The sequence below is a fragment of the Myotis nattereri genome (assembly GCF_964212035.1).
Source record: "Myotis nattereri genome assembly, chromosome: X".
NCBI classification, from domain to species: Eukaryota; Metazoa; Chordata; class Mammalia; order Chiroptera; family Vespertilionidae; genus Myotis; species Myotis nattereri.
This window is the reverse complement of record NC_138078.1, coordinates 141,313,833-141,339,460: the sequence shown is the minus strand read 5'-3', so window position 1 is coordinate 141,339,460 and position 25,628 is coordinate 141,313,833. Positions and strand designations below refer to the sequence as shown.

The window sequence follows — 25,628 nt, the reverse complement described above, 5'->3', positions numbered from 1 at the left end:
AAAGGGGCTGAAATTGCGCCCCCCTCCAAGGCCCTAAGCCCTCTTAGGGATCCCGGGAGGCGTTTCTCCAAACAGGATCCCCGTCTCCCAGGCCGGCACCGCACAGGCGGTACGTCCAATGCCAGGCGCCCCGGGGCCCGACGCCTGGGGTGGCGGGGAGCCAGGGGTCGCCCCCCTTCAGGGTTCGTGTCTAGGCCCCGCCCCTGGCTTCCCGCGCCAGCTCCCGAGGCCTCCCGCCGCTCGCGCTCCCACCCAGTCCCGCTCTCCTCCCCCGCGCGCGTGCGCCCCGTCCCCGCGCCCCTCCCCCGCCGCCACCGCGGCCGCGCGCGCGTGCCCGTCGTCTCGGGCGGGAGCTGGAGATAGCGGGGCCAGCTGGGGTCCGGAGAACGGGCTCCAGGAGCGCGGGGAGCGCGGCCGGGCGAGGCAGGAGCTGGGGCGCGGGTCTGGCCGCGAGCGGGGGTCGCTGCCGCGCCGCCGCCCCCCAGTCGGCGGGCCGGGCCGCGGCGCTGAGCGCGAGGGCCAGGCTCCCGGGGCCGGCGGCCATGGGCGGGAGCCGGAGGAGGCAGCGGCAGCGGCAGCGGCGGGCCCCGCGGGTGGGGAGGCGCGTGGCCCACGGCCCCTGACGCCCCCGGCGGCCCGGCGCGCCCCCGCGCCTCCTGGGGGGCTGTAGCCAAGCAACGCCCGGCGCGCCCGCCCATCCCCCGCTTCCCTTTTTTTCCTGGCCGGGTGCGGGGGAGCATGCTGGTCCCTGGCCTCAGCCAGCCAAGAGTTAACCCGAGGGGCGTGGAGCTGCGCCCCCCTCGGGGGCGTGCCCCCCTCCCCCGCTAGGCGGCCCGCCCCCTGCTCTAGGGTATGGCTCCCGGCCCTGGCCCGGGACCCGAGGTCCCGCGCAAGGGCCAGTGAAAGGCGTTTACCTGATTCTGCCCTCCCTCGCCGGCCAGCACCATGGGATGTAATATGTGCGTGGTCCAGAAACCGGAGGAGCAGTACAAAGTAATGCTTCAGGTAGGGTGGCTGGGCCGCTGGGATGGGGAGGCGTGGGCGCCACCTGGGGAGGAAGCGGGCCCGGGGGTGAGGCCTGGTGGAGCCGGGGCGGCAGATGTGGGAGGGAGGCTGGAGGGTTCTAGAGGAAGAGGTAGGGAGCCATCCTCGCCCTCAATTTCTGCAGCTGCTGGGTGTTGGCACTCATGGGAACCAGTCACAGACGGGGGGGGAAGCCGCGTGGGGAGGGGGTGCGGGGCGCATCCTTTGGGCTCTTTGGTTGTAGATTGGGACGCGAACATTGGGTTCAGGTCGGACCAGGTCGGGAAGTTGGGGTCGGTCCGAGTCCAGTGCGTTTGGGAGCTGGGAGTCACGATGCTGAGGGCGCCGGCGCTGGGTAGAGGTTGCATAGCAACGAGCTCTTTACCCAGCACACGCTTGCGGTGCTGGACCCAGAGCAGGACAGGGAGGTTGGTGCCCGCGGCTCGGAGGACCACCAAATCCAGGTCTCGTCGGGACAGGGGCGCAGGAGCGCGCGGGCAACCCGGGGCCCCGCAGATGCTTGGCCCGGTCGGGGATGCCTATCCCAGCACCCACTCTCCGCTCCGGCCCTGCCCCAACGGTGGGCTCCCAGACCTTGGGTGCTTCCAGAAAGTGTCCGCCGTAGGGTTCAGCGGAGAGGGCTGTCGGCGGGCCGCAGTGCCCGGCCTGCTCTCTCTCTCTCTCTCTCCCTCGCTCTCTCTCTCTCTCTCTCTCTCTGGGCCTCGAGGGGTGTGGACCGGGCGGTGCGTGGCTGGAAGACACCGAGCTGCGCGCTCCGGCCCGGACTCCAGCTCCAGTGCTGGGAGCGGGGCTTCCTTGCCTGTGCGTGGCGTTATTTCGTGAGTGCGTACCTGTGCCCCATCTATATGTGCGTGGGGGCTCCTGTGGCCCCCGCGTGTGTGTATTTTCTGTGTGCGCCCTGAGAGCTGTCTTAGAGAAATGTCCCAGATGCTGTGGCCTGAGACGCCCCCCAGGGCCAAGTGGAGTGAGTTCAAGGTCAGAGGGAGTCGAGACCCAGGGGCAAACCGACACCGATAGATATGCTCTTCAACTCCGTGTTTGTTGGTCAGGACTGGGGAATAAGTGCAGGCAGGAGCAGTGCTGGCTGGGGGAAATGGGGTCTCCTTAGAAGAAGAGGGGAAACCCCTACAGGTATCAGCGGGGTCACGGGAAGTGGGGAAGAATCAGTGCATCAGGGGGTTGGGGAGGCCCAGGAAGCCCAACATTTGTGTGGGGAGCCCAGTTCTTCTGGCCCCCATAAAGGGGGGGCGAGCGGGCAGGAGGGCAATCTAGCCCTAGCCTGGAGGCACTCCTCCGCTTTCTCCCCGCAGGTCTCGGGGCCCACAAGCCCTCCGCTTTTCACGCTCCCCACTCCCCCAACCCCCACCCCGTTCCTGGCCATTCATTGCTTTTGCCTCCTCCTGGGATCGGATTCGGAAATGACCCAGGTTGGGACCTACAGGTAGTCCCCTGGAATCCCAGTGATGGGCACCCAGGCTACTGTAGGGAGGTGGGCTGCGCTGGTTGGTCCATGAGGCCGAGGAATCCCATCCTCACTGCTTCCTTTCTTGGAATCATTTTATCAGAAAGCTAGCGCTTCCCTAGCGACTTTGCTTGGGGCGATGGGCGCACTATTCAGTGTGCAGGTGATGTTTTATTGAGTTCTATACTTGAAACCTGTACGGTTTTGCGAACCAATGTCACCCCAATCAATTCAATAAAAATAAATTTTTTTAAAAAGGCAAGCGGTTCCAAAGTGGTGGGCTCTGGACTTTGCTGGGGAGGCATTGGTGTAGTGCTTCATTTCAGGCCAGCCTCGGGGATGTGTGGAAAGCGGAGGGCAACCTGCACTGCATTACAGGCCTGAAATGAGTCATGGTTGGGAGGAGACACTGTGATAACCCTTTGAGGGGGGGATCCCCATGGCAGTGGGAGGAGGCGCCACTGGTTGGGCTGGGACTGCCTTCAGGAATCTCCATGTCTGAGGAGGGTTTGAATCAATTCCCTGGCCAGGCTTTCCACCTTGAGAGAGAGCCCCAAGGCCTGGACAAATAAGCCCTCAGCATGGGGATCCTGCAAAGGCTAGTCTCCCCCCGCCCCCCCCCTTTCCTAGTCTGGGCTACAGCCCTCCCTGACCCGAGTCCCTGGGAACGCTGCTCCCTTTTACGGCTCCTGCAAAAGTTTGGACAGAAGCAACGGGGACTGGATGCAGTTTTAAAAGGAACCATCCTTTGAATTAAGGGAAGACAAAAGAGGATTGAATTTGTAAAATCTGGAAAGCAGAGAAAGCCATTCGCTATCTCAGATGAGCCTATTTCTGGGGGCTGGAGTCCCAGGCAGAGAAGGGAGAACTTTTGCCTGGAGCCTCTTCTCAAGCAAGGAAGCTTTTGTCCCAAAAGACCAGCCAGTTTCTGGGACCCCTTGCCTCTGGCCCCAGTGCTTCCGAAACACTGATGTTCTCCCAGCTTCAGTGGCACTTCTCCCTGCCTCCTCCCTACCTGCCTGTGACCCCTGCACCTTACCCCAGGGTAAAGGACACCACTGAGACACAGTGCAGCCCAGAGAAAGGCACATGCCCACCTACATCACTTGCCACATGACTTCCTTGTTCAAGGGCTCCCTGGAGCCTCTTCCTAGATCTCTAGAGGTCTCTGACCCCCAGGTTAAGGGAGCCTTGAGTCTCGGCTAGCCTTGAGTTCCAGGCCCTTTCCGCCTGATGATTTAGGCACTTAAAAACAACACTACAGCTTTATTGAGAGAATTCGTATACCCTTAAAGTGTACAAATTAGAGGGTTTTAGTCTATTCAGAGAGTTGTGCAACTATGGCCTCTGTCTAATTCCAGAACATTTTCGTCACCTTAAAAAGAAACCCCGTACCCATTTCCCTCCATACCTCCCAGCCCCTGGCACCCACTAATTTACTTTCTATCTTCGTAGATTTGCCCTATCCAGACTTTTCTAAATGGTTTTTAATGGAACCATACAATATGCGACCCTTTGTGGCTGGCTTCATTCATTTATCATCTTGTAGCATGATTAGTACTAATTTTCTTTTTTACTACTAATTTTTTTTTTATTGCTGAGTAATAATCCCTTGTACGGCTATACCACATAATAGTCATCCATTCATCTGTTGATGGCTGTTTGGGTCGCTTCCATCTTTTGACTATTGTGAATCATGCTGCCGTGGCTGTACAAATGTCTGAGTTCCTACTTACTTTCAGTTTTATTAGGTGTATGCCCAGAAATGGAATTGCTGGATCATAGGGCAATTCTGTTTGACTTTTTTGAGGAGCTGCTTAACTTTTTCCAGCGGGGCTTAACCATTTTACATTCCCACCAACAATGTAAGAGGGTTCAATTTCTGCACATCTTCCCCAACACGGTTTGTAAATTTTTAAATTGATTAAGTTGTTAAAAGGTTTTTAATGGATTTTTCTTTCTTTTTTTCTTTCTTAGAGAGAGAGGAAGGGACAGGGAGAGAGAGACATGTATCCTGCACGCTTCTCGCCTCCAGCTAGCCTACCATCTCCTGCACGCCTCCTGCCTGCTACACGCCTCCCGGTTCCTGCACGCCTTGGGACTCAGGCACGCCTCCCTCCTCCCTCTCGCCTCCCGCCCCCTGCTCGCCTCCCGCCCCCTGCTCGCCTCCCGCCCCCTGCTCGCCTCCCGCCCCCTGCGCTCCTCCCGCCCCCTGCGCTCCTCCCACCCCCTGCGCTCCTCCCACCGCCTGCGCTCCTCCTACCCCCTGCACTTTTCCCGCCGCCTGCGTGCCTCCCACCCCCTGCACTCCTCACGCCGCCTGTGCACCTCCCGCCCCCTGTGCACCTCCCGCCCCCTGTGCACTTCCCGCCCCCTGCTCACTTCCCGCCCCCTGCTTACCTCCAGCCCCCTGCTCTCTTCCCGCCCCCTGCACCCCTCCCGCCCCCTGCACCCCTCCCGCCCCCTGCACCCCTCCCGCCCCCTGCTGGCCTCCAGACTCCTGCACGCTTCCCACCAGGGATCAAGCCCACAACCCAGGCGCCCACAACCCAGGCAAGTGCCCTAACCTGCAATCCCAACTGGCAACACCTCAGTGCACTGGACGATGCCCAGGGCCCAACACAGGTTTTTGGTAATAGTCATCCTACTGTGTGTGAGGTGGTAGCTCATTGTGGTTTTGATTTGCATTTCTTGATGGCTAATGATGTTGAGCATCTTTTCTTGTGCTATTTATTGGTCATTTGCATATCCTTTTGGAGAAATTTCTCTTTATGCCCATATCACATAGCTTTTATTTTAGCTTTGCAAGTAACATTTGAAATCGGCAAGTGTGAGTCCTCAAACTTTGGACTCTTCAAGATTGTTTTTGCTATTCTGGGTCCCTTGAGTTTCCATAGGAATTTTAGGATCGACTTGTCAACGTCTGAAAAGAAACCAACTGATTTTATGGGAATTGCATTGAATCTGTAGATCAGCTTGGGTGAGTAGTTATTACCCACGAACATGGGATGTCTGTTTGTAAATTTATTTATTTACTTTTAGAGAGAAAGGAGAGATAAGAGAAACATTGATTTGTTGTTCCGCTTATTTATGCATTCATTGTTTGACTCTTGTATGTGCCCCGATAGGGGATCAAACCCGAAATCCTGGTATATTGGACTCTAACCAACTGAGCTACCTGGCCAGATGTCTTTACATTTGGGTCTTGAATTTCCTTCACCGGTGTTTCGTACTTTTCTTAAATTTATTCCTGCACATTTTATTTTTTATGATGCTATTGTAAGTGAAATGATTTTCTCAATTTCCTTTTCATCTTTCTCATTGTCATTGTATTGAAATATAACAGATTTTTGTATATTGATCCTGTATCTTGCAACCTTACTAAACTTCATTTATTAGCTTTTATAGTTTTTAGTGAATTCTTCAGGATTGTATGGGGTCATGTCATGGGCAAATAGATATAGTTTTACTTTCTTTCCAACATGGATGCCTTTTATTTCTTTCTTTTTTAAAAAGCATATATTTTTATTGATGTCAGAGAGGAAGGGAGAGGGGGAAAGAGATAGAAACATCAGTGATGAGAATAACTGATCGGGTGCCTCCTGCATGCCCTCTACTGGGGATCAAGCCCACAACCTGGGCATGTGCCCTTGACTGGAACTGAACCCGGGACCCTTCAGTCTGCAGGCCGACGCTCTATCCACTTAGCCAAACCAGTCACAGCCTTTTTATTTCTTTTTCTCACCTATTTGCTTTGGTTAGAGCCTCCAGGATAGTGTTGAATAGAAGTGGGCATCCTTGCTTTGTTTCTGATCTAAGGGGAAGCTGCCAGTCTTTCACCAATGAGTGTGAGGTTGGCGGTGGATTTCTCATAGAGGATCCTTATCGGGTCAAGTTCCCTTCTATTCCTAGTTTGAGTGTTCTTGTCATGAAGGGTCATTCGATTTTGTCAAATGCCTTTCCTGTGGCTGTTGATGTTGATGTAACTTTGGCCCTTTATTCTACTGATATGGTCTATTGCAGTACTTTTAAAAATATATATTTTTATTGATTTCAGAGAGGAAAGGAGACAGAGAGAGAGATAGAAACATCGATGATGATGAGAGAGAATCATTGATCGGCTGGGGATCGAGCCCACAACCTACATGTGCCCTGACCGGGAATTGAACGGTGACCTCCTCGTCGAAGCTCAACCACTGAACCATGCTGGCTGAGCTATTGCAGTACTTTTTAAATATATTGATTTCAGAGAGGAAGAGAGAGGGAGAGAGATAGAAACATCAATGATGATAGAGAATCATTGATCAGCCACCTCCTGCACACCCCACACTGGGGATCGACCCCACAACCCGGGTATGTGCCCTGTCCGGGAATCGAACTGTGATCTCATAGGTTGACGCTCAACCCCTGAGCCACACTGGCTGGGCTATCGCAGTACTTTAAATGCAGCATGTCAGAATTCCAGCTCTATTTCTGTTATCCAAGTCATGTCCTCCAAGGGTGGGTGGTGAGGAGGCGAGCTTGAAACATCTAGAAAGGGCCCTGAGCAGGGACTGGTGTGTGTGTGTGTGTGTGTGTGTGTGTGTGTGTGTGTGTTGGAATGTTTGTTGAGTTAGAATCCGAAGGAGCCAGGCTACAAAGGGTGGAAAGGGAGGAAGCGGCATCACCTAGCACCATCTAGAGCCCAGGCACAAAATGCCTACCATGTGCCCCTGCTTACTGGTCCTGTGTCCTCCTCTCCAGCGGATCGATTCACACTCCACTCTGTTGAGCTTGTCTCTTTACTCCTTCTCAGACACCATCATGTGCTGGCTGGTTGGCAGGCCTGGCAGAGTAGGCTTAGGTGATAAAGGAAACGCCGGCCCATTCCACCCGTTCTCTGAAGGGTCCAGCCACCTCTGTTCTTCTTTCAGCATCTAGGACCAGTGAGTCCACCACGTCTTCTCCCCGCTGGCCACATCAGGAGAGGCCAAAGGACAACTTCCAGTTCTTGTGGTAGCCTCCCAGGCCGCCTTTTGTCCAGCACCTGCTTGCTGAGCCCCCGCTGTGCCAGCCACCATTCTGTGTGCTAGGGATTCATTCAGCTTGGAACACCACCACCCCCACACCCCCCACCCCCACCTGGGGCCTTTTTACAATGGGAAGGGGTACTGAGCATGAACAGAGATGTTCAATGGTGGGGGAGAGAAGGGCTAATCTGCTGCTGAGAGTAGGGTGCAGGGCAGTGGGCCCATGCCTGACCCCTCTCTCCAAGACATATTCATCTTTTTTTTTTTTTTAAATATATTTTATTGATCTTCCACAGAGAGGAAGGGAGAGAGATAGAGAGCTAGAAACATCGATGAGAGAGAAACATCGATCAGCCGCCTCCTGCACATCTCCCACTGGGGATGTGCCCGCAGCCCAGGTACATGCCCTTGACCGGAATCGAACCTGGGACCCCTCAGTCCGCAGGCCAACGCTCCATCCACTGAGCCAAACCGGTTTCGGCCATATTCATCTTTTTGAAACATATATATTTTTATTGATTTCAGAGAGAAAGGGGGGGAGAGAGAAATATCAGTGATGAGAGAGAATCATCAATTGGCTGCCTCCATCAAGCCCCCTACTGGGGATCGAGCCTGCAACCCATGCATGTGCCCTGACTGGGAATCGAACTGTGACCAAGCATGAAGCAGAGGACAGCTGGGTGACATATTTATCTTCCATGGCACCTCTCCCCACTTGACATGCTCCCCGTCCCCCTGGCCCCACTTGAGCAGAGCTTTAGTTCTGTCCCTGTGAAGTAGGACCCCTTCTTCACAGAAAAGAAAATCATGTGGATCACATGAATGGGGAAATCATGTGGATCACATGAATGGGGCACTGAATCCCAATAACCATCATGTGCATGGGCTCCCCTTGCTTTACCATTGACCCAAGATTTTATTTTATTTTAAAATTTTTATTGACTTCAGAGAGAGGAAGGGAGAAGGAGAGAGAGATAGAAATATCAATGATGAGAGAGAATCATGGATCGACTGCCTCCTGTACACCTCCTACTGGCGATTAAGCCCCCAACCTGGCCATGTGCCCTGACTGGGAATCCAACTGGACCTCCTGGATCGGATCATAGATTGATATTCAAGCACTGAGCCACACCAGCTGGGCTTGACCCAAGATTTTAAAATGTCCTTTCTTCCTTACCTCATTTCTGAGGACTGTCTGAGCCATTGATAGAAAATTCTAGAAAATGCAAATCTATAGTGACAGAAGAGCAGCATTTACAGGGATGGTTGGAAGGGAGGGCTTACAAAGGGCATGAGGCACTTGGCAATGATGGTAGTGCTCACTATCTTAATTGTGGTGATGTTTGCGTGCGTGCGTGCGTGTGTGTGTGTGTGTGTGTGTGTGTATAACATCAAAACTTTGTAAATTATATGCTGTAAATATGTACAGTTGATTGTATGGCAGTTATTTCTCAGTAAAGCTTTAAAAACAAAAAAAATAGCCTGGCCAGCATGGCTCAGTGGTTGAGCATCAGCCTATGAACCAGGAGATCACAGTTCCATCCCTGGTCAGGGCACGTGCCTGGGTTGTGGACTCGATCCCCAGTGCGGGGCGTGCCGGAGGCAGCCGATCAATGATTCTTGTCGTTGATAGTTTCTCTTTCTCTCTCCTTCTCCCTTCATCTCTGAAATCAATTAAAAATACATAGAAAATAAATAAAAACAAGAAATGCATGTGTACACACACACACACCCCCCAAAGGACAAAAAGCAGGTGAGCGCACTTAGCCGGGCCCGGGGCTGAGTGGGTCTTTCCTTCCTTCTCTCTCAGGTCCCTGGCGGGTAAGACAGTGTGGTGTGCTGATACCTGCTCAGTGCCTTTCCTCGGCTGGTAAATGGGAATAAACAGTGCCTGCCTCCCGGGGTCGTTGCCTTGGCACTGGATCCCCTGGGATCTCATTTGGGTGGGGGTGGAGGGCGGAGTTGCTGCCATCAAGCCATTAGGTCGGTTGTTAACATGTTGAAATTGTCTGGAGAAGGCCTTACTCCTCCTGGACATGTCACAGTTAATATCCAGTGACAGAAGAAGGTCCAATATGATTCGGAGCGTCTCCTGACGTAAAAGAAATGGACAGATTTGGTCCCTTTGCTCAGGAGTCAAGCCGAAGGAGGAAAGACTGAGAAGCTGGGGCTTGGGGTTGGCTTTGGGGTGTCACAGGCATCCCTCCTCTTAAGAGTGGGATCTGCCTCTTCCTCATGCTTGCTTTGAACAGTGGAAATGAAAAGGACTCCATAGAGAATACCATTTTGATTACTGCTAGACGTGGGCCAGCCAGGTTAATTAGTCCAGAGGTGGGTGGGTGGGAGGGTATTTTCAGTTGTCGTCCCTGCTGCTCTTTTTCAAGCAGGATTTCAGAGGTTCCTGAGAGGCCTGCTTTCCCTGGGAAAGCATGGCAGGGCAGATGGGTTAGGTTTCAGCCCAGCACGTGTGAGCACCACCCACCCACTCAGCAGCTTTGGGGAGGGAGGAGGAGGAGAGGAGAGGAGAGAGGAGGCACTTGATCAGGCACTTGATCAGTGCCTGAACTCTGTTCAGGTGTGTGCAAGTCCCTCCTGGTTCCTCAAGAGGGCGCTCTGGGACAGCTGATTCCAACCTGGGGCCTTTGTTAAAATTTTGGATTTGAATGAACAGGTCCAGGGTGGGGCCTGGGATTCGGATTTTCTCACAAACCCCCAGGCGATGTCCATGCTGCTGGTCCTTGGACCACACGCTGAGCAGTGAGAACCTTAGATAGGAACTTGGATTAAATCAATGAAGCCCCAAACCACACCAACATCGCTTAGCACGTGAGTTTGTTACAAATAAGAATCGAGGCTTCACCTCAGACCTATCGAATCAATTTCCAGGGGTCATTGCCCAAGTTGGGTCCCAAAGGACTAATCTATTTTTCCAAGTCAGGTGTGAGAACTGACCCCCCCTTTCCCATCACCCAACAGCCTTACCAACATACAGGCAGCTCACATGGGCACCCAGGTGCACACACCACGCTCAGACTACTAAAAAGACCGTGGAGGTGAAGGCCTCTCATGCTTCCCTTTTTGTGCAGTTGTCCCAGGGCAGATAGGTCTTGGGGGTGTTATGGTGGTGGGATGGTACGGCTTATCCAGGGAGGCTCAGCTGGGAGCACACCATTTATTGGGCCAGTTACATGTGATTGGAGTGTACTGCTGTGTCCTTGCTAGAATTTTTTTTTGAATATTTTTTTATTGATTTCAGAGAGGAAGGAAGAGGGAGAGAAAGATAGAAACATCAATGATGAGAGAGAATCATTGATTGGCTGCCTTCCTGCACACCCCCTACTGGGGATCAAACCCGCAACCTGGGCATGTGCCTTTGACCGGAATCGAACCTGGGACCCTTCAGTCCGCAGGCCGATGCTCTGTCCACTGAGCCAAACCGGCTAGGGCCTTGCTAGAATTTTTACAAATTAAGGCATCTTGGCCTGGCCGATGTGGTTCAGTGGTTGAGCATCGACCTATGAACTGGGAGGTCACGTTGTGATTCCCGGTCAGGGCACATGTCCAGGTTGTGGGCTCAATTTCCAGTGTAGGGCGTGCAGGAGGCAACCAATCAATGATTCTCTCTCATCATTGACGCTTCTATCTCTCCCTCTCCCTTCCTCTCTGAAATCAATTAAAAAAATTTAAAAAAAAACACACAAATTAAGGCATTGTGTAGCCACAATACAATTTATTCAGGCAAGAATCATTCTTGGATGGTAAAACCATTAGATAAAGGTTGGTGGAGAACAGGATCTTCACAGGGTCTCCAGGCATTACCTCAAATTTCTTGTGAATTAGGCAGGGAAAATGCAACTTTGCCACCAAGAGCCCTGGCAGCCTCCACCATGACTACGAGATCAAACCAACCAAGGCTCCCCAGTAGTGGGACAACCTGAACCCAGTGCCTCCGGATTGTCGGAGTTGGGGGGTGGGGGCAAGGATAAGGATACATCAAGGCCGGTGTGGCTCAGTGGATGGAGTGTTGGCCTGTGGACTGAAGGGTCCCAGGTTTGATTCTGGTCAAGGGCACGTGCCTGGGTTGCTGGCTCCATCCCCAGTAGGGGGCATGCAGAAGGCAGGCGATCAATGATTCTCATCATTGATGTTTCTATCTCCCTCTCCCTCTCTAAAATCAATAAACATTTTTTTTTTAAAGGATAAGGATACAGCAACTTGTCACAGTGCTTAAGCTGAATCTAATGAGGGCAATTCCAGACTCTGGGACATTTTATTTTTATTTTTTAAAATATATTGATTTCACAGAGGAAGGGAGAGGGAAAGAGAGATGGAAACATCAATCAGTGATGAGAGAAAATCATTGATTGGCTGCCTCCTACACACCCCACAATGGGATCAAGCCTGCAACCTGGGCATGTGCCCTTGACCGGAATCAAACCTGGGACCCCTCAGTCTGCAGGCTGACACTCTATCCACAGAGCCAAACTGGCTAGGGCTCTGGGACATTTTTATAAGGCAGCTGCCCTGGACTCTTCCAAGAAGTCAATGTCATGAAAATTTAAAAAGAGGGTAAATTGTTCTAGATCAGAGGAGACTAGAGACATAAACCAATGGAATGTGTGTGTGGTCCTTGATTGAATCCTGGCTCCAAAAAAAAAGCAAGCTTGTGAGGGCATTAGTGGAATAGTTGGAGAGATGTGGAGGTGGCTGTATCAGAGCTAAATCCGCGAGCATGTTAAGGGTGTTGTGGTTTCTCCGGGGAATGGCAGGGTGTGTTTCAGCATCTTACTGTGGAAAGTGTATGTGCAGAAAAGGGAGGGATCAGGGGCAGCAGATGTCCACTATCAGATGTTCCAATGTCCCTATGGATTGACAAATTTTCAAAATCCAGAGTTGGGAAGACCTGAAGGAGGACTTCTGTTGGGCCACTGAAAAGACAAGTGCAGCCTGGCCAGTGTGGTTCAGTGGTTGAGCATTGACCTATGACCCAGGAGGTCACAGTTTGATTACCGATCAGGGCACATGCCCAGGCTGTGGGCTCAATCCCCAGTGTGGGGGCGTGCAGGAGGCAGCTGATCAATAATTCTCTCTCATCATTGATGTGTCTATCTCTCCCTCTCCCTTCCTTTCTGAAATCAATAAAATATATATATATATTTTTTAAATATTTTATTGATTTTTTTACAGAGAGGAAGGGAAAGGGTTAGAGAGTTAGAAACATCGATGAGATAGCCCTGACCGGTTTGGCTCAGTGGATAGAGCGCCGGCCTGCAGACTCAGGGGTCCCGGGTTCGATTCCGGCCAGGGCCATGTACCTTGGTTGCGGGCACATCCCCAGTTGGGGGTGTGCAGGAGGCAGCTGATCGATGTTTCTCTCTCATCGATGTTTCTTTTTTTTTAAATATATTTTTATTGATTTTTCACAGAGAGGAAGGGAGAGGGATAGAGAGTCAGAAACAACAATGAGAGAGAAACATCGATCAGCTGCCTCCTGCACATCCCCAACTGGGGATGTGCCCGCAACCAAGGTACATGCCCTTGACCGGAATTGAACTGGGGACCCTTCAGTCCGCAGGCCGACGCTCTATCCACTGAGCCAAACCGGTCAGGGCAATAAAAATATTTTTTTTAAAAAACTACATACAGGTGCTAAAAATAAAGCCTCTTTTGCAACCCAGAACTCATTGCTCAGTATGAGTTTTGATACATATAAGAAGGAACATGATAAAAAAAATGTATGTATATATTTTTTAAAAATGCAGAGAACCTATCCTTGGCTCAGATGGCCATTCCCTGCAGAGGCTTCTGTCTAGGCCAGTGGTCTGTTGCCTTGGAAGTCCCCGTAAGCACTTGTCTGGGCTGGGGAAGCCAGAGACACAGCTGTGTCCGGTGTCCTCTGGACACTCCGGACTGCAGAACTGAGAGCCAGCTGGTCCATCAGAGCTCCCTGCGCCAGAGCAGAGGGCAGTTCTGGTTTCTATTTTCTCCTAGCCCCAGTTTCCTAATCAGAGAGGAGTTAGTTGAGTCATAATAGCAATTATGTAATTAAACACATCCCTGAGGCCTTACTGACAGTGAAAGGGCCTTCCCGGGGCTTCCCAGGGAGTCCCCGTGGGACCCCCGGAAAACCTGGCCTCCTTTTCCCTCCTCCTGTCCTGTCCAGATTCCTCATCAGAGCATTTGGGAAGTATGGCGAGGGAGAGATGGGAGAGACGGAAGGAAGAGACAGAGTAGAGACAGACGGGAGAGACAGGCTCTTTGTCTGAGGCTCTGGGCTGGGAGGGGGCGGGGCGAGCGCGCCTAGGGCCCCGCCCTCCGCCACTGGCCGCTCTGGCACCGCCAAGGGGCGGGGTGGGGGGGGGTTGGGGGCAGCTGCAGCTGCTGTGGCTGTCCTCCCTCGCCTGCACCAGGCCCCTGCCCAATCGCGACTGCCCCCTGAGCGTCCTGAGTTGCTCTCCTTCGTCCCCGCTGATGATGTTCTGGAATTAGATCGAGGTGATGGCTGCACAATGGAATACACTAAATGCCACCGAATTGTACATTTTAAAATGGTTAAGATGGTAAATGTTGTGTTAGGTATATTTACCACAGTAAAAAAAATAATGCTGCTCTTAACAGCCTTGCAATTCGCATGCTATTTGTCATCATTTTAGGATCTATTCTTTAGAGCAAATTTACTGGATCAGGGGTATGACGAACATTTTCAAACTTACTGACAAATTCCCTCAGGAAGATAACCATTTTACACGCTGGGGTAAGGACCAGACTGAGTGTGTGATCGGGTGATGGGCTCAGCCAGGAGGAGGGGCACTGAGGGCCTGGAGGTGGCTTCTGCCCTTGGGACCTGTGGTGACTGGGCAGCGCGCGCTCTGTAGGTGTGTCAGGGGGAACCAGGCTGTCTGATAGCCGTGACGGCCACCTGGGTCACATTTGGGCAAAGGGGTGCCTCTAAGGCTCGAGTCCCCTCTTCCTGGTGGAAGTGAAGTGATTTCCAGCCCAGCTGGGATTGGGTTGAGCTGTGGTCCATGGACCAACCCACTTGGGCCCACCCCAGCAGCAGGAATCAGCCGTGTGCGGAGAGGCCCTGAGGAGAGAGCATGAAGTCTCGGGCAAGGAAACCGGCAGGACTCGCTGCCAAAGGGCAGTTTCTAGCTAAGGCAAGAAATAATGCCCGGCACGTGGCAAGGCTGGCACAGCCCACCTGGAGAGCTACAGAAGATGAGAGCCACTGGGGACTGGGTGAAGGGGGTATGTGGGGCATACACATGGGCTTTCAGGCATGCGAAGTGTTGGAAGGTAAAGTGGATTTCTTGTTCCAAAAGAGGCAGGTCGTGAGTTTGCTGACAATGGGCTCATCCAGCGAGTATCGCTGTTCTTCAACCGGAAGGGCTTCTGGCGCAGCTGACCACCCCGGGTCCACGTGGGAAACTCCTGGGAAGGCTGCGTGGGGCTCCTTGGGGCCTGGCTTCCGCTCTGATCTGAGGACTGTCTGCTCTGGCCTAGCCTGGCCTCCCCATGCTCATCCTAGCCTTTGACTCCCGGTGGGCCCTCTCAGGTCAGAAATCGAGGTGTGTTGGGAGTGTATTCTGTGAGTTCCCGAGGAACCAAGTCGCGCAGCTGTGAAGCCTCACCCACGTGTTAGGTCTCCCAGGGTCCAGCCTGTGCCACGCGCTTAGCATGCTCAGCAGCCTCCCTGGGTGTTTGCCGGGCCTTTCATGGCTCCCGGTGCACAGGTGTTTGGGCAGAGCCTCAGCGAGGGTCTGCTTACCAGCGAGTGTGGTTCTTCCATCAGATGGACACACAGGTACCTGGCCTGGAGTGGCTATGAGACAGGACACCCACTCCTATTGCTCTAGTCCCCAGAAAGAAGGATGTGTGAAGGGACAGGAAAGAGTGGCAGCTGTGCGATCTGGGGTAAAAAGGCAATGGAGAGGCCCCCCCCCCAACCCCACCCCCCCACCCCCCAGATGAATAATTTACCAAAAGGTTAAGATGGAGACAAAGGAGGATAATGACACAGGCTGACACTTAGTGCTGAGTGGGGAGGTGGCAGGAGGGGGTGGGGGAGGGGGGAGCAAAGAGCTTCTGGAGGAGAAGAGGGTTCAACACAGGGTCATACACCCACCCGCACAGCCACCAAGCCTTACCCCTCACCCACACAATCCATTCGCACCCAGACCCCCACACCCCCACTCACACCCCCTACCCAGACCACACCCACCCAATCCATAAACAACCACCCCTGCACACCCTCTACCTACCCACGCACCTGCCCCTAGGCCTCCACATCTCAGCCAGAACCCCACCTATATCCCCACACCCTATTCCCACCCCCACTCACCTCTGTCCCACTGCCAGTGACCCACCTCCTATACCGCCCACTACATAAAGCAAGAGGGGGCTTCTCCCAGCTGTCCCACTGAGCCCACTCCCCGTTCCCTGAGCCCCCAGCCCCACGCTGCCCCTCCAACTGTTCTTCCAAAACTCAGGAACTCTGAACTCCCTAGGCATCTGACGGTTTTCTATATTTTTCAAATCTACAAGGACATAATCACCTAGCACAGTGGTCGGCAAGCTCATTAGTCAACAGAGCCAAATATCAACAGGACAACGATTGAAATTTCTTTTGAGAGCCAAATTTTTTAAACTTAAACTATATAGGTAGGTACATTGTTATTAATTAGGGTACTCCTAAGGCTTAGGAAGAGCCACACTCAAAGGGCCAAAGAGCCGCATGTGGCTCGCGAGCCGCAGTTTGCTGACCACAGAGGTCCTAGCAGAAAGGGAATGAAGTACCCAGGAGCCACGGGCGGCCAGGGGTCCCTGACTCCCGAGCTTTCCTAGGACACCAGGGGCTGGTCTGTCGCGTTGCAGCTGGGAAGACATGATGTTATGGTTGGGGGGGGGCATCTCTCTGAGGAACCCCATCCCCCTGAGACATTCAGGAGGAAGGTGGCACTGTGCGTGAGAATGAGAAGACAGGACAGCAGAGCCAAGCAGAGAAGCCGGGTGCTTTGGCCCATGTGGGGCCCTGTCCATGGGTGCACACTGGGTTCCTGGGACCCGCACTCTCTATGCTGGCTGTCAGGGACTTGGCTTCTACCTGCAAACAGGCCTCCCCATCTCTTCCCCTGATTCAGGGCAGGTGGCACCTGCTCAGGGAGCCTTCCTTTACACCCCCCACCCCTGCCTAGGCTGGCCCCGAGCTTCCATAGCAGCCCCCAGTGGTCTGCCTTTGCACTTCCCTGCTGGCTGTAGCCATTTGGGGCGTCACTGCTAGTGGGTGGCCCAGAACAGCCCTTCCACAAGCTGCTGAGTAAATTGAAGACCCTGCCACCCCCTTGCTCCAGGGCCTGGCCCCGTGGCAGGTGCTGGCTGTTTGTTTGGTCATTAGTCTTCTTCCCTCCCTGCCGAGCAGGGCCGTGAGGCTACAGCGTGGGCTGCGGGCTTCACTAGCTGGAAAGTGACCATCCCAGAGCCCAAGGCACACAGGCTGCTGCGAAAATTAGGGACTGTGCTGGGGCCAGTCTTCTACCCCCCAAGTTACCTTTAGGGCAACTTGCTCTACCCAGCTGAGACCCGCCCTGGATCTCCATCTCCCGGAAGGCCCTCTGTCCCCCAGCCAGTATCAGCCTGCTTTTCCCCAGAGCCGACTCCAGCCCCACCTTCTCCTTGGCCCCAGAGCCTGCCACGGCCTCCTCCTTCCCTGCTCACCCCACTCCTACCACTGCGCGCATCCTGGTCTGGCTCATGACCTTGACTCACCCCCTTCGTCTTGCTGAGCCTTGGTTCCTCATCTGCCAAATAGATCATCATCAGATTTGGGCACATCAGGCGCCCAAGAAACGGCGGTAGTTGGATAAGGGCCATTTCCTTGGCCTTAGGCTGCCTTGAGATGCCACCAGGCCATGTGTGTGGGCCTTTTCTCTTTGGTGAGTCCCTCGCTACCTTGAGGACAGAGATCCTGTCCTTTGCATCTTCTTACTCTTCCCTGACCCTCCCGCCTGAACCCATTATGAGAGGAAGCCTCCTCTCTACAACAATGTTCACTTATTGCCAAGGGGGACTCCGCAGTCTTTGAGTTGCTCACTCCGGCCTCTGCTGCCTGAAGAGTTGAGTGGCTCCCGGGGGAGGGCTGAAAGATGTTCTAGTGCATAGACACTGGGGCTCCCCGGCCTCCAGGGCATGGCCCAGCAATCCCCAGACAGCACTCTGTGGGGACAGGGCTGAGAAGTGGGGTTCACCTGGAAATGGGGCGCTATGAGTAAGCAGAACAGATTTCTTTTTAAAATATATATATTTTTATTGATTTCAGAAAGGAAGGGAGAGGGAGAGAGAGAGAGAAACATCCATGATGAGAGAGAATCATTGATCGGCTGCCTCCTGCACGCCCCACACTGGGGATCGAGCCTGCAACCCAGGCATGTGCCCTGACCGGGAATTGAACTGTGACCTCCTGGTTCATAGGTTGAGCCACGCAGGCCGGGCAGAAGATTTCTTGGTTGCGCACATTGGGGCACTGGTCAGTGGGTTCTCATGGGGGCGTGTCTCTGCCGCAGGTGAACGGGAAGGAGCTCTCCAAGCTGTCTCAGGAGCAAACCCTGGAGGCCCTGCGTTCCTCCAAGGAGCCCCTGGTGATACAGGTGTTGAGACGCAGCCCCCGCCTCCGGGGGGACAACTCCTGTCATGACCTGCAGCTGGTGGACAGTGGCACTCAGACTGACATCACCTTCGAGCATATCATGGCGCTGGGCAAGCTGCGCCCGCCCACCCCACCCATGGTCATCCTGGAGCCGTACGTCCTATCTGAGCTGTGAGTCGCCCTCAGGAGGGCCCCGGGCCCTGCCTCCAGAGAGGGCACGCCACCAGGGGCAGCCATCCCCACCCCACCCAGAGGCTGTGTTGCTCAGCTCTGGGCATGGCGGGGAGACCCCGGCTGGCTTGCCCTCTCAGGCAGGAAGCAGGCTCCTTGGCCTCCAGAGTTGACTGTGGCACCCAAGGGCTCAGAAATCTCCAGGCCTCTAGCCTCAGGCTGAACACCAGCCGGGGAAGGGGCCAGGGGAGGTTGACAAGCAGGCTCCTCATTGTATCTACCCCCAGGGCCAAGGGAGGACCATCCTGGGATCTTGCTGCTGGAAGGTTGAGGTCCTCAGCTCCTCCTCCTCCATCCTCTCTCCTCTGCCGTCCCATCGTCTTCTGCCTCACAAGCATCACCCCTTGAATCTTCTTGCATCCTTGTCTGTCCCATCTCTCTCCCTGCTCTGAACTTCTTCCATCTCTTCGACTTCTTTCTTTGGCTTTGGCCCACTCAGAAGAAGGGCCTCTCACCCAGGTCTGGTGGCTCATGACTGTGTGAGCGCTGACTCATTCTGCTAGTCTAAACCCCGTCTGCAGGGAGGTGGTCCCGGGATCCCCTCCACAGAGAGGTAGGCCCAGGGCTGCCGGCTGCCAAGCTTAGCTTCGGGGCAACGAGGGCCACCCTTGGAGGTAGAGTGGGCCCTTCTCTGCCCCCCAGCAGTCCTCCGGGGCCTGGATAACTCCTGGGGGCGTTGCATGAGTGGGGTCAGTGCTGGGCGGGAAGGATACCCACAGTTTGGAGAAGTCACTGCCCGCTGGCATGGTTTGAGGAGTCTGAGCTGGGGGACGGTGCGGGACAGGCTTAGGGGTCTAGGCATGCCTGCATCCTCAGTGTGAACCCCCGCACACTCCTGGTCTATGCATGGATGCATGTAGCTCAGAAGGAGGGGGTTCTGGAAGAAGAGCCTGACCCCATCTTCCCTGAGGGTGTACCCAGAGCAGGGCTCCATGCTGAGTGCAGTGGGACTGGCCAGCCCGGGAGCTGGGGCTGGGGCAAGGTCATGAGAGGAGCAGATGGCCAGCCTGATCCCCCCCTTCTCCTGGGCAGCCCCCCCATCAGCCATGAGTATTATGACCCAGCGGAGTTCATGGAGGGCGGCCCGCAGGAGGCAGACCGTGTGGACGAGCTGGAGTATGAGGTGAGCCAGGCGGCCAGGGCAGGGCCCGCAGCCAGCCTCAGGAGCCAGTCCCAGGATGACTGTCTACAGCCCATCTCAGGCCTGGCTCCTGCTGCTTCCAGGCGGCTGGGCCTTGTGGTCCTTCCCGGGGTGTGGCTGGTTACTCAGGCTCACCCACCAAGTCTGGCTGAGTTGGGGAGGGCACGGGTGAGGTCACAGTCGGTTTATGTTGGTGAGTCTGTGTCCCGCACATGTCTGTGTCCTATGCGTCCTGTGCGTCTCGTGCGTTATGTCTCGGGCATTTCCTGGTAAGAAACACATGCGCCATTTGGGGATGGTAAGAAAATCCTCCAAATCTGGAGGCTCAGCTCAGGTGAAGTGCTGCTGGGGGACCAGGCTGGGCCGTGCCCACCACCACCGCGTGGGTCCTTGCTCACGTATTTCCGGGGCTTTCTTCCTCTGCTTCCCCCACGCCCCCTTGTGGCAGGAGGTGGAGCTGTATAAAGCCAGCCACCGGGACAAGCTGGGCCTGATGGTTTGCTACCGCACCGATGATGAGGAGGACCTGGGCATCTACGTTGGAGAGGTATGAAGGTGGGGAATATGGCAGTGGAGTCTTCTAGAAGGCAGCAGAGCCTCATGCTGTCTTTGGTGTACTGGGACCTCAAAGCTGGACTTTGATAATGCCCATCTGTACTGCACCAGCGAGGTGAACGGACACCATGGTGGTGGGTAGTGAGGCAGGGCCTGGCATAGGGAATTTCCATAGCATCCAACCCCTTGGCCTTTGCACACTGCCCAGGGTGCTCAGGCTGCCCACAAGGACCCAGTTGCCAGGGATAAGGCCTGCTTAGCATCAGTAGTCAGTGTATGCCCAGCCTGACAGCCCTCCCCCAGCGTACATGGCCAGGGTGGGACAGTGGGCAAGGCTGAGGCAGGCTAAGGTCCCGGCCAGGCTTTGTTATTCCTCGCACATCTTGCAGCCGCCCTCCTGGCACTCCTCCACCTGTCTGTGTATCCGCAGGAGGGGGGATGACTCCCCTGCTGCCATCCACAGTCTAGCAGTATCCTAATCAAGTTAACCTTCACAGGACTATCCCACTGCTATTTTTTGAGTATGGGAAAGTATCCTAGCCTCTGACACAAAAAAGAACAGGCTTTCATGCAAAAAGGAGTGTAGGGTTGCCAGCCAGCGCATGGGCATGAGGGGGTGTTGGAAGGGGCTGGAAGGTTCGGGTCAGTAAGTTGGTGGCTTGTGCTAGGGAGAGGCGACTAGCCCCAGGCCCACTGTTCTGTCCCTGCCTCCTGGAGCTTGGGAGCTCCTGGTCTGAGCTGAAGAGGGAGTGAGCGAGGAGCTTTTGGTTGGCTTTGGGGACTCCCAAAGTGAGGCTGACCTGTTCTACTCAGAGGGCACCTTAGCAGAGGTGCCAAGTGCCCACCCAGGATGTGTGTACCTTGCAGGTGAATCCCAACAGCATTGCAGCCAAAGACGGCCGGATCCGAGAGGGAGACCGAATCGTCCAGGTGAGCGGGGCAAGCATGCCTGACTCCAGGCTCCACTGTGCCAGCTGCCCCTCCACTTCTTCTTTTTAAAAAAATATTTTTATTGATTTCAGAGAGGAAGAGAGAGGGAGAGAGATAGAAACATCCATGATGAGAGAGAATCATTGATTGGCTGCTTCCTGCACGCATGCCCCTTATTGGGGGATCGAGCCAGCCACCTGGGCATGTGCCCTGACCGGGAATTGAACCACAACCTCCTGGTTCATAGGTCGTCACTCAACCACTGAGCCACACCGGCCGGGCTGCCCTACCACTTCTTAGCTGAACCCAGCTCAGTCCTGCTAAGAGCTTAGCTTGGTGCCAGGCAGCCTAAAATCAGGCTGGGTCTCCTCTCTGCAGAGCTGCTCTGGGTGGCTCCCGTGTGCCCATGGGATCTGCTCTGGCACCTTACTAGCCTCTCCCTCTGTCCCCCAGATGTGAGCACATCTGTCCCATGTTGTCCTCTGAGCATATATGCCTTTGCACAGGCCAGGCTGTCCTCTCCCGAGGCACCTCCCACTTCTCTCCATCCTGCCAAAGCTTGGGGAGCCTGTTCCAGCCCAGGGTGCTCACCCAGGGCCCGCCCCTCAGCCAGCTCTGGCATCCCTGCTGATTGTTCCTCACCTGCCACAGATAAACGGTGTGGACGTCCAGAACCGGGAAGAGGCGGTGGCCATCCTGAGCCAGGAGGAGAACACCAACATCTCCCTGCTGGTGGCCCGGCCTGAGAGCCAGGTGTGTGTCTAGCAGGGTGTTCTGGGTCCCCTCCCATCAGGCTTTCTGTCTTAGAATCTGCTCATCTGTGTCAGGGGCACAGACATGCCAACAACCTGGCACTGATAGAGAGCTGGCAGTGTCCCAGGGCCTGTTTCCCCCTTTGGCCTATGCTGGCCGGGACCACCCCCTCTCCGAGGTTTTTAACTCTGTTGGGTATGGAACCTTGAGGCAACTGGAGGGGTGGCTGGGGAGGTTCTTAAGACAGTGGGACATCACGGGCCTGTCTCTGCAGCTGGCAAAGCGAATGAAGGACAGTGACCGCGATGACTTCCTGGATGTCTTGGGCTCAGAGAATGAGGGGAAGTTGAAATCCCCCCCTGCCCAGCAGGTGAGGAAGGAAGAAGGGCAGGTGGTGGGGAGGGCCAGCAGGAAGGGAGGGTGAGGAGGGGCTGGGCGTGTGTAGGAGGTGGGCTGGACCCCAAAGCCCTTCTGATCACCCCATCCTCTTTTGGCGCACCTGCTAATGGGACCCAGACTGAGTAGGGTTCATCTTTCTACCCCAGCCCGGAAAAGAAGAGGAGCCAGGGGCCCCGGATGTGGGCCCGGGCCTGAGCAACAGCCAGGAGCTGGACAGTGGGGTGGGTCGGACTGACGAGAGCACCCGCAACGAGGAGAGCTCTGAGCACGACCTGCTGGGGGATGAGCCCCTGAGCACCACCAACACGCCCGGCACCCTGCGCAAGTTTGGCCTGCAAGGGGACGCCCTGCAGAGCCGCGACTTCCACTTCAGCATGGACTCCCTGCTGGCTGAGGGGGCTGGGCTGGGGGGTGCCGAGGTCCCGGGCCTCACCGATGAGGAGTATGAGCGCTACCGGGAGCTGCTGGAGATCAAGTGCCACCTGGAGAATGGCAACCAGCTGGGCCTCCTCTTCGCCCGCGCCTCCGGTGGCAACAGCGCCCTGGACGTCAACCGCAACGAGAGCCTGGGCCACGAGATGGCCATGCTGGAGGAGGAGCTGCGGCACCTGGAATTCAAGTGCCGCAACATCCTGCGGGCGCAGAAGATGCAGCAGCTGCGGGAGCGCTGCATGAAGGCCTGGCTGCTAGAGGAGGAGAGCGTCTACGAGCTGGGCGCCAGCGAGCCCAAGAAGCGCGAGCTGCCCGACATCTCCGAGCTGCCCGAGAAGTCTGACAAGGACAGCACCAGTGCCTACAACACGGGGGAGAGCTGCCGCAGCACCCCTCTGCTCACCGAGCCGCTGCAGGAGAGCCCCCTGAGGCGGGCCGCTGCTGGCAACTCCAACTTGAATCGGACCCCCTCGGGCCCCCCTGTCGCCACCCACCCCAAGGCAGCTCCTCCACAGGGGAGCCCTGGCAAGTTCCGATCCCTCTCCCGGGATCCCGAGGTGGGCCGGAGACAGCACTCAGAGGAGCGCGTCCGCCGCAGCCCCAAGATGGGGGTCACCCTGGAGCGCGTGGGTCCCGAGGGCAGCCCTTACCTTTCCAGGCGCCACCGAGGCCAGGGCCAGGAGGGCGAGCACTACCAAAGCTGTCTGCAGCTGGCCCCTCCGCGCTGCCTGGAGGATCTGGGCCACGTCCCCTTGAGTTTGGCTGGTGGCTCTCGGGTGGGCGGAGCTGTGGCCGCAGCCAGTGAAGGGCCCCGCATGGAGTGGAAGGTCAAGGTGCGTAGCGATGGAACCCGCTATGTGGCCAAGCGGCCTGTGCGTGATCGCCTCCTAAAAGCCCGGGCCCTGAAGATCCGTGAGGAGCGCAGTGGCATGACCACGGACGACGACGCGGTCAGCGAGATGAAGATGGGCCGCTACTGGAGCAAGGAGGAGCGGAAGCAGCACCTGATCCGGGCTCGGGAGCAGCGCAAGCGGCGTGAGTTCATGATGCAGAGCCGGTTGGAGTGCCTGAGGGAACAGCAGAATGGCGACAGCAAGGCTGAGCTCAACATCATCGCCTTGAGCCACCGCAAGACCATGAAGAAGCGGAATAAGAAGATTCTAGACAACTGGATCACCATCCAGGAGATGCTGGCCCATGGCACTCGCTCAGCTGACGGCAAGCGAGTCTATAATCCTCTGCTCTCTGTCACCACCGTCTGAGCCGCCCAGATGGGAGCCAGCTGCACTATAGGGCGGGCCCTCTGCCCTTGCCCAGGTCCAGTGAGCCTCCAGGAATCCCACCCCCTCCTCTCCCTTAGAATCTAGTGTGTGTCTTTGTGCACAGGTGTGCACACACCTGTCTTTGTATTTGTGCACAGGACTTTGTTACCAGAAAGAAGCCCCCAAGGAGAATGGGCACCCCTTCCATTGTGTGTGTGTGTGTGCGCGCGCGCCTGTGTGTGCGCGCCTGTGTGTGCGCGCCTGTGTGTGCGCGTGTGCAACACTAGCCCAGGCACATGCATGTGCACACACTCACCCCCACCCCCCCAGCTCTCTCAGTGTGTTGAGCTGAAAAGGAGAGGTAAAGAGGATTGTCCTAAGCACAAGAGAATGTCCAGCTCCCAAGCTGAGCCGACTCTCCCCCCTGCTGGGAGCCTCCACTATTTGTAGACAAAGGCGACCCTGTTTTTGTGGTTTTTCTCCCTTTCTGTGCTTGCCAATTGTTTTTCTGTTTTGTGCACCTGCCCTGGGGGCTAGCAGCTCCTTCAGGCAGCCTGACAAAGGTGGAAACCCCCTAGTGAGGGCTGGGAAGGAGGGGGTGGGAGGGGGAGTAAGAGAAGGGAGGGTAGGGGTGGGAGGGAAGGGATGGGAAGGAAGGGAAGAATGGGAAGCAGCTTTCCTGCTGGCCTCCGGCTGAGGTGTGGGGACAAGGGCTTTCAAGGCTCACCCTGGAGACTACCTCCTCTGTGACCAAGGTAGAGCCGAGACTGGGGCCTGAGGGGGCAGTATCCATCCAAGAAGAAATACCTGAGCCCAGGGCTGTGCTTGACTCCATGTGGAGTGTGGCTTCTCTTCTGAGGGTCGTGAGGGGTCCAGAAGCCAAGGCCCATGTGTAGTAGCAAAAGAGCTTTGTGACAAGACCCACATGGAGTTGAGGGAGCTGCCTGAACCCCAGTGAGAGCCATGCCAGGCCAGCTGGGCTGACTAGGGAGATGTCCTGCACCCCCACTTTGCAGGTGTGGACTGGGCAGTTCTCCAAGGCCCCTCAGCCTCTGAGAGCCTCAGATTGGAGGCAGATTGCCCATCCCTGCCCCCCACTGGCATCACAATAAAGCAAGCTGCCTTTTTATGGTGATTCCTGGCTTCCCTGTGTTTATTCTCATCGATCGATCGGAGCTGGGAGAAGACCTGTCAGTTTGCGGTGGGAGAGGGGCGCGCATGTGTGCGTGCGTGCGTGCATGCGTGCCGTGTGTTGCGGGGGGGGGAGGTCGTGAAGGGCAGGGCAGGTGAGGACTGGGGCCAATCGAAAGCTGTCTCTTGGCTTTCTTGGCATGTCACTGAGGAACAGCAAGGTTTTGTTATTTTTTTAATATATTTTTTATTGTTGATAGTATTACAGATATCTCCCATTTCCCTCCCTTTACCCCCCTCTTCCCAGCCCCTACCCACCCCGCCTCCAAGTTTTTTCTTTTCCATTATTTCAGAGAGGGAGGGAGGGAGGAAGAGAGAGAGAGAGAGAGAGACATCAATGATGAGATGCCTCCTACACACACCCCACCTTGATCAAGCCCACAACCCAGGCATGTGCCCTGACTGGGAATAGAACTGACCTCCTGGTTCATAGGTCATCGCTCAACCACTAAGCCACTCTGGGCAACAGCAAGATCTTTTGATGTCAGTGTCCTGTACCTGACAGGAGCTAAGACAGGGTCACTTGAATCATTTCAAGGGTGTGACATGGCCTCAGGGTTGGATGCACAGATGCAGG

The 25,628-nt window shown here is 55.4% G+C and overlaps 1 protein-coding gene across 3 annotated transcripts; it reads left to right on the top strand.

The window, feature by feature from the left end:
• The first annotated feature begins 844 nt into the window (after positions 1-844).
• PDZD4 (PDZ domain containing 4) lies at positions 845-24,995 on the top strand. 3 transcript variants are annotated; one of them, XM_081081424.1, is made up of 9 exons: positions 846-1,005; positions 18,075-18,328; positions 18,616-18,660; positions 19,421-19,511; positions 19,978-20,076; positions 20,952-21,014; positions 21,666-21,767; positions 22,042-22,137; positions 22,313-24,994. In XM_081081424.1, the coding sequence occupies exons 1-9, from the start codon at positions 946-948 to the stop codon at positions 23,858-23,860; spliced, it is 2,358 nt and encodes a 785-aa protein (XP_080937550.1). In that variant the 5' UTR covers positions 846-945; the 3' UTR covers positions 23,861-24,994. The 3 variants fall into 3 exon arrangements, with proteins under 3 accessions (XP_080937549.1, XP_080937550.1, XP_080937548.1); XM_081081423.1 differs by lacking the exon at positions 18,616-18,660 and having other exon boundaries at positions 845-1,005; positions 19,310-19,511; XM_081081422.1 differs by lacking the exons at positions 18,075-18,328; positions 18,616-18,660; positions 19,421-19,511 and having other exon boundaries at positions 854-1,005; positions 22,313-24,995.
• Positions 24,996-25,628: the final 633 nt, after the last annotated feature.

Excerpts from the sequence above, each read along its gene's own strand:
- PDZD4 (XM_081081423.1), top strand. The coding sequence starts at position 946 with ATGGGATGTAATATGTGCGTGGTCCAGAAACCGGAGGAGCAGTACAAA. Across the intron at positions 20,077-20,951 it reads TGGGCATCTACGTTGGAGAG|GTGAATCCCAACAGCATTGC; the intron begins GTATGAAGGTGG and ends TGTACCTTGCAG. Across the intron at positions 21,015-21,665 it reads AGGGAGACCGAATCGTCCAG|ATAAACGGTGTGGACGTCCA; the intron begins GTGAGCGGGGCA and ends CACCTGCCACAG.